General features: G+C 55.3%; 1 protein-coding gene across 1 annotated transcript; it reads right to left on the reverse strand.

The window, feature by feature from the left end:
* Positions 1 to 259: 259 nt before the first annotated feature.
* Positions 260 to 4753, reverse strand: DCTN3 (dynactin subunit 3). Its single transcript, XM_027889408.1, has 7 exons — positions 4619 to 4753; positions 4407 to 4491; positions 3406 to 3492; positions 2446 to 2529; positions 1873 to 1931; positions 1075 to 1134; positions 260 to 611 (listed from the first exon to the last, which is right to left on the reverse strand). The coding sequence occupies exons 1-7, from the start codon at positions 4715 to 4717 to the stop codon at positions 522 to 524; spliced, it is 564 nt and encodes a 187-aa protein (XP_027745209.1). The 5' UTR covers positions 4718 to 4753; the 3' UTR covers positions 260 to 521.
* Positions 4754 to 7993: the final 3240 nt, after the last annotated feature.

A 7993-nucleotide genomic window follows, 5' to 3' on the forward strand; every position in this document is an offset into this window, starting at 1 on the left:
GCTCCATGAGGCCAGATGCTCCTGGGCACAGACAGCTCACAGGAACAGGAAGAGCTCCTGTTTATGTACCAGTCTACCGAAGGCTGTGGGAATGAAAGGGATTTACCTGCCTTTGGGCCAAGGCGCCTCCTGCAGCGCCTCCTGCAGACTGCGAGGAGATCACTGCCTGGGAAAGCCCCCCCCCCCGTCTGTGCCAGGAGCAGTCCTTACACCCAGGGAGAGAGACACAATCCAGTCAGCGTTCCAGGACTTTACTACAGACCACAGTGAGAGGGAAAGGGATTTTTAAATATGTTACAAACCAAGACACATTTCAGGGGAGTGCAAGATTTGCAACAGTTGCGGATTAAGGAGCAGTGCGGCTTCAGTTCCTGGCTAGCACAGCTCAGAGCACAGCCAGGTGTCCCCAGGAGGCCGCGGTGCCACTCCAGCATGCTCAGGCCAAGCGGGAAGGTGCCAGGGCCAGCGGGATGCAGGCTGTGCCATGGGGCCCTGGGCTGTCCGTGCTCCCGGCTCTGCTGTCACTCGACCACCGGTTTCGCTTGCTTGGCTGCTTCCAGCCGTGTCAGTATTTCATTCCACTGCACAAACTGCTTGGAGAGAAGCAGGGTCTAGACATTACTCTTAAGGAAAGAAAAGCAGAAATCACAAGGAAGAAGCCAAGGGCGGAGCATCCTGACAGAACCATTAAAATCCTGAATCGCTGGGAGAGGCCCAGGGCTGCTGAAAGCCTACATGGACTCAAACCATCCAGGTGTTGTAGGCACAGCACCAAACACCCACGTTGAGTCCAGAAGGCACTTCTGAACATCCTGTGCCACTGCAATGCAAGGGCTGTCTACAGCAAAGAGCAGAGCTTCCCCACCAACTCGTGGTTTTGGGATGTGCCTCGGCACTGAGATCCTACGCAGCCAGGATTAGGGGCTGACGGGCTCAGGCAGGTCACAGGGACAAAGGTGCCACCACATCAGGAAGGGCACTGCTTGTTAAACCCAGGGCTGGGGACCCAACAGCACCTGACAGGAGAGGAAGCTCGGGGACAGGGTCAGGTCAGCCCAATGGCTCAAAGGATACCATTTTGTTGTAGCCCTCCAGGAGTGTCTTCACACTGTCAGTGAGATCATAACGCTTCTCCTGCAAAGAGGGAGGGCCACAGTGAGTGAGAAATAGATAAGCTGAAGGACATCTGTCCTTCCCAGATCCTGAAACCACAAGGGAGAAACTCATCCAAGGCCAGTACTGAGATTAGAGCTCAGACACCAGCTGTGGCTGCTCACTGCAGCTGGAAAGGTTTCCACAGTCAAGAGGAAGGCCACAAACACCCGTGCTGATGAAGCACCAAAGGCCCTGGGCTTGCACCACTGCTGCCTCGCCTCAGCATCCAGGCTTTGCCTGCCCCAGAGTAGAAACTCACAGCAAAATACTGGAAGGGGCCATTAGACACTACCCAGGCTACTCAGTGCCAGCTCCAGGAGTGCTCACACAGGGAAGGAAAGGGTGAAGTATGACAGTATCAACAGCCTTCCAGACACCAGGACACTGGAAGAGTGCAATGCTTTACTTCAGTGAAATGGGGCATGTCAGATGGTTAAACACACTATGTGTCACTCAAAGCTCTGTTTCGAGCAGAGTTTTGGGAAGCAGATTTCCAGTGATTTTCCACTTCAGACTCCACTGCCAGAAATCCAGGCTCCTTTCCCCCCTCAGAGTACTTGAAATTCTTTAGGATTGCAGTATGCATGTTCTGGGATTGAAAAAACACTACTACAGTTGAGCAATTCAAGCAACTGCAAATACAGGGGTGTCAGTCCAGCCTCTGGCAAGACATTCCTCCTCCTTTCTAGGCACGACTGATAGGAATATTTACAGTACCTGCTGCTGTATGTGGATCTGTGAGAGTCGCTGCAGTTTGGCTGCGTGGTCAGGAACCGCTGAAAGCAGAGGTAAAATCAGCTTTGTTTTTTTTGGTTTGATAGCACACAGGAACAGTTCCCAAAACAAAGAGCATTCCTCCTCCACCAGCACAGCACAGCAGAGCTCACTGAATGCCAGTGCCACACACCACAGACATAGCTTTTATAGGATTAAAAAAACCTACCCACTACCCTGTAGATTAAACACCGAGTTTATCTGCTCAGTGCTGCTGGATGGCATGAGCTTGCAGGTGCCCACAATGAGGGCTACTCAAGAACTACATCAGAGTAAAGCACTTGGATGAACATTATGGAAAGCACCTGAAAAGGCATCTCTACCTCTACCAGGTTAGAGCAGCACGAGGGAGGGGCAGACACACCACTAAGTTCGTACCTAACTCACTCTCACATGGCCATGTGCTGTCCTCTTCTCCAGTCTCAGGCTCAAATAAAAAAACACCCCAGAAAATAGGACAGGCCACAGCTTGGAGGGGGGCATTTTCAGCTCAAACTTGTGGAAGGACATGCATACCTTGGATACTGGCACTGTCCAAGATGGGCTGGAGGTTCTTCACCTGCTCCAGAAGGGCTGCACGTTCAGGAATAGCCTGTTCCTCTGGGTGGGAGGAGGGGGACAAAAAGCAATGCCAGTAAACATGAGGTGCTTTGGCTTTTCACAAATAGCTTTATCTTTTCCAGCTGATCTATCTTAACAGAAATGGGCTTGTTCATGATTTTATTTAAGACTTCTGTGCTGCTCATCCCTGGGTCTTGATTCACTCCAATTTCAGGCAGGAGAACCTCCACTGAGTTGTAGTGATAGGACCATGAGTAAAGGATCAAACTGACAGAAGGGAATGTTACATTAGGTATTAGGAGGAAATTCTTTACTGCGAGAGTGGTGAGACACTGGCACAGGTTGCCCAGGAAGGTTGTGGATGCCCCATCCCTGTAAGTGTTCAAGGCCAGGCTGGACAAGGCCTTGAGCAACCTGGTCTAGTGGGGAGGTGTCCCTGCCCATGGCAGGGGGTTGGAACAAGATGAGCTTTAACATCCATTCCAAAGCCTTAACATTCCATGACTGCACAATTCTCTGAAGTCCCATTCACAGACTATACTATCACAGGCTGAATCAAATTCCTTGGGACAGAATAGCACAAGGTTTGGTGGTGTTTGAAACACACCCAAACACCTTCTGTTTTTGTCACTGCCGAGAGAGTACTGGAAGCGGGGTGAGGAAAACCATTCTAGCTCCAGCTTTTCTGATCAGCCTTTGAATTAATTCGGGGTCAAACTGAACGATCAGAGAGATCAGAGCTGATAAAACTGCAGTGCCGATATCCTTGCACACAGCATCTCTCCGAGACTTCCAGGAAGCGTGAGCCACAACTTTACAACCGAAGGAAAGAAACCCACCCTGACCCATCTCAGGTAAAGTACACTTTTTGCAGTGCTACAAACCCCTCTTTTTTCCCCTTGTTTCATGCCATACCTGCCAGGATGAACTGCAGCTTCATGGCGTCTGGAACAGCCATCCTGTCAATGTACTGAGGGTCAAGGTACTTGATTACATCTTCAACTGGAGTGTTTGGAGACAAGAAGTAGGGGAGACGCTATTGCACACACAAGTGCAACTTCCCCCTGTGCCACACATCAGATTCCTTTGTGAACACTGCTCACTTAAGGGCTTTTTTTTTCCTTTTCCAGTTAATTGATTGCTACTTGGAAATATGTGACTTCAGAGCACTGTGAGCAAGAACTGACAAATGGCTCAAGCCCAGAACACCCTTTGTTAGGGAAACCTGCGACACTGGCTTTTTGCTTGGATAGTAATACCAGAGGTGAGCGAAATCTGCTTGCTCCCGCCCTCAGAACAAAACCAGCCCACAGTCCTCCATCCTGGTCTTTAAAATCATCAACAAATACGTGCTTTACACTTTTACACTGGGCAGTCTCAGACCACAACAACCCTTCTGCTCTTTCTGTGACACCAGACACCAAAACCTGTCCAAGAGGGTGGCTCTGCAGGAGAAGGCACCCCTCAGTTTGGAGGCAGCTCCCCAGGTCTGCCCACTGCGTGTGATCCTCACTGCTCCCACCACACATACAGAGCAGAGCTCCTCCAGCATAGACAACAAATCCAAGCACGCAGGAAATAATTTCCGGAGCTCCGAGAGCCCTCAGGGACTGCATTCCAGGCGCAGCAAATCGCGGCACTGGCACAGGCCGACGGACATCGAGCGAATAACAAGGTCGCGGCGGCCCTTTTCCCAACCCCAGTAGCCGAATCGGAGAACCCCGAGCAGAGCGACCTCTATCAACTTATTTTTCTGCCAAACACGCAAAATAAGGCCCCAAAAATCAACGAGAACCAAACGCGCGGGGAGGAGGAGGGGGGCTGGGAGGTGGGGAAGGGGTTTTGTTGTTTGGAGCAGCACGGGGGTCCCCCAGGGCCGACTCCTCCCGGCTCCCCCTCCCCGGGACCCCGCTCACGTTTCTTGAATAGGATCTTGATCCTCTCCCTCTTGCCAGCGATGTTGTTCAGCGCCACCTGCACCTTCACCAGCTCGTCCGCCACCTGCAGAGGCACAGAAGGAAGAGATGGGCCTGTCAAGCCCCACAGGGCCTCGGCAGCCCGAGGCTCCGCCGGGCCGGGCCGCCCCCCCGCCGGTGTCCGTAACCCCAACCCTAACCCTCGCCGGCACCTTTCTGGGCCCGGAGCCCCCGCCGCCGAGCCCGACGCGCCGCTCCAGCTCCTCCAGCCGCCACCGCAGCCGCTGCAGCTCCGCCGCGCCCGCCGCCATCTTCGCGCCGGGCGGAAGCGGCCGCGCCTCCCTTCCGGCCGTTGCCATGGCGGCGCGTTGCCAGGGGCCGCGGTTGCCATGGAGACGGGAGGGGCGGGATGCGGACGGAGCCCCTCTCGGAGGATGCGGGGCGGTCGATGGCGATTTGCACTGCAGAGGGAAGGCGGGCGGCCCTCCCGCCGCCCCGGCGGGCGGGCGGTCGATGGCGGCTTCATTGTGGTGCGGGTCCTTCAGGAAAGAGGCGCTGGGATGTATTAAAAGGAATTGATATAGCGATCCGTGTGGATGCAGGGGCCTTTGAAATCCGGCTGCCGCGGGCTTTCCCCCAGGCCCCAGCCTGCCCGCGTTCACCTTTCTCCTATCGACCGCTGCAGGTGATGCTCGGGAGGAAGAGAAGCACTGAGGAGTGCTGCAGCCAACCCCAGCCCCACTGCTGCCTTCAGCCGGCACTCTCTGCCACATGGCTCTCTGAGGCATGAGGTGAACTCACGGTAGCGGCAGCCACCACAGAGAAAAGTCCAGGAAGTTTCAAAACTGCAGAGGGAAATGTATCATGGAAAACACTGGGACAAGTGTGGCCAGCAGGTCGAGGGAGGTGATCCTGCCCCTCTACTCGGCCTTAGTGAAGACATATCTGGAGCGCCGTGTACAGTTCTGGGTTCCTCAGAACAAGAAAGACAAGGAGATCCTGGATTGGGTCCAGTGGAGGCCACAAAGATGATGAGGGGTCTGGAGCATCCCTCTTATGAGCAGAGACTGTGGGAGATGAGCCTGGTTAGTCTGGAGAAGGCTGAGAGGGGATCTCATCAATGCATATAAATATATCTCAAAGGGTGCCAAGAGGATGGTACCCAGTGACAGGATGAGGAGCAGTGGCTGTAAACTAAACCACAAGAAATTCCACCTCAACATGAGGAAGAACTTCTTTACATTGAGGGTGGCTGCCCAGAGTGGTTGTGGAGTCTCCCTCTCTGCAGACATTCCAAACCCACCTGGCTGTGTTCCTGTGTCACCTGCTTCCAGTGACGCTGCCTTAGCAGGGGGGTTGGACTGGATGATCTCCAGAGGTCCCTTCTAATCCTAATGATTCTGTGATTCCGTGAGTTTTCAAAGCACCTTTTGATGACACCCTCTGCTCACCCCAGGGCTCAGACAGCCAATCCCCTGTCATGCCCAGAATGAACACGGGGCTAGGTGTTGCACCACTGGACCCCAGGCACCAGGGAACACCAAGCCAAGGTTCCAGACTACTCTTTTAGCTCCAAACCATATGGTAATAACGGTACTTTGTTAACATGGCTGGCAATGTGGGTTGGGTGGCTTTGGGGGCCCTCCCATTCCCCTTTGCTGAAAGCTAAACTCCCTGTGCCCTGAAAAATCTTTGTCCTTCTCAATGTGTTCCTACCGAGAGTTGTACAGGCCTGACAGGCTGCAGGAGGGACCTGTGAGGTGGCCCAGTGTCCCAGCAGTCCCTGTGCTGCCCAAATAACCCTGCAGGAGCTGCGCAGAGCACTCTGGCAGCAGGAGAAGGCTGAGGCTCTGCCTTTTCTCCCAAGGATCGATAGCTGAGATCTTCAGAGGGGAAGAGCTGAGCTTTGTTCCACAAAGGCGACAAACAGAAATGGCTTCATTAGCAGAAGTGCCCGGGGGCTGCAGGAGGGGTCTGGGGCTGCAGGGGGGCTATGCACACAATGCTGCTTTGTGCTTAGATGGTACCAGCTCTACCATGGCCTGTGCCCAGTGTGATGGGCAATGCCCCAAAAACACAAATGCCTGTGCTGGAGGGTCACAGATCACCCACTTCCCCAAGGTATGAAACTCGGGTAGTCCTGGGACTCAGGAACTGGGGGGCTTTGGGACTGTCCTCATGCACCATTTAAAGTCCCCTCCAGTTTGCAAGCCTTGGAATGGAGCTGAAGCCACAGCACTGGCTGCCCACAGCCCAGCACAGTGCACAGGGAGTCTGCCCCCCATCCCTTGGGGCTGAGAGGAAGCTGTCCCCATCCCTGGAGCCTGCAGTGGCACACGGATACCCCCACAAGCTGCCCCCAGAGCGGTGCTGAAGCTGGATCCAGTGCACCTCCTGCAAGGCTGGATTGTCCCTGCATCCTCTGTCTCCTCCCTCCTGCTCAATTACAGTCCCTGCGGGATGTGGGGAAGTGGGCATCAATCACGGCTGGTTACTCAGGTGACAGCAGCTGTGTCCCCAAGCCCCCCAGGGAGCATGGAAACACACATCACCCCCTGAGCCTGGTAATGAGTGGGGACGTGGGCCCGTGTGTGTCCTCCCGGCTCCCTGGGGCTCTGGTGCTCGATGAGCTGTGGCCAGCACTTCACAGCAGTGACAAGGGACACAAGACCCCAATTAAGGCTGCATCAATCCCACTCCAGCTCCGCTTGGCACATTCACAAACACATCCACCCCCCAACACATTCACAGACCTGCCCCCAGCCCGGGACACAGATTGTAGAGCTGGACCCGCCAGACCGAGGGTCCTCTGCAGGGGGACTGTGTCACCTGCGTGTCCCCAGAGTGACACCCTTATCCTCCATGTTCCCGCCGTGTCCCCACGTTCCCCTGCCCCCGAGGACAAGACCGGTGAGGGCAGCGCTGCTGCAGCACTCTGGACAGCGACCGCGCTGCACCGGTGGGCTCGGGGTCCGGACTGGGGCTGTCCGCGGGGGGCTCTGGATGTCTCCGGGAGCTGGGGGTGTCCCCTTGGGTTGGGAATCCGGGCTGGGGCTGTTCCCGGAGGACTGGGGGTGATCCTGAAGGGCTGGGGTTGTCCCCGAGGGACTGTGTCCCCGAGGAACTGGGGTACTAGCTAGGGGTGTCCCCGAGAGCTGGAGGTGTCCTCAGGGGGCTGGATCTGTCCCAAGGGGGACTCCTAATCAAGAAGTTCTGCCGCCTTGGGTACCAGGGACTTGGCTCAATGGATGCCAGAGTGGACCTGTCCTTGTGGCTGCCTCTGGCTGGGGTGTCTGTCCCACGGGAGCTCCTCACGCCTCTTCATATGTACGTGTGGCTGCACATGCGTGCAAGTGCTTGTGCGACCATGTGCATTTGCACACACGTGTGTGTGCTGGTGTGAGTGTGCATGCCACCGAGTTTGTACAAGGGAGCACAAGTGATCTGTGCGTGTCTGTGGTGACTCAGTGCCTGAACATCTCCGTGTCTTTCTACGTACACCCGTCCATGTACTCATGACCAGCTGTGCCTATGTCTGTGCCTCCCAGCCCCACCCGGGTCACCTGTGTCCTCTGTGGGCACTGCCC

This window comes from Empidonax traillii, unplaced genomic scaffold (assembly GCF_003031625.1).
Source record: "Empidonax traillii isolate 1590-97213 ecotype Southwest subspecies unplaced genomic scaffold, ASM303162v1 scaffold262:size680716, whole genome shotgun sequence".
Taxonomy (NCBI): Eukaryota; Metazoa; Chordata; class Aves; order Passeriformes; family Tyrannidae; genus Empidonax; species Empidonax traillii.

What these genes read in the sequence shown, in the direction of transcription:
- DCTN3 (XM_027889408.1), bottom strand. Translation starts at nt 4,717, where the DNA reads ATGGCGGCGGGCGCGGCGGAGCTGCAGCGGCTGCGGTGGCGGCTGGAG. An exon ending in GCTGCAGTTCATCCTGGCAG is followed by an intron (nt 2,530 to 3,405) that starts GTATGGCATGAA and finishes CCTCCCACCCAG; the next exon opens with AGGAACAGGCTATTCCTGAA. An exon ending in AGATCCACATACAGCAGCAG is followed by an intron (nt 1,135 to 1,872) that starts GTACTGTAAATA and finishes CCCTCTTTGCAG; the next exon opens with GAGAAGCGTTATGATCTCAC.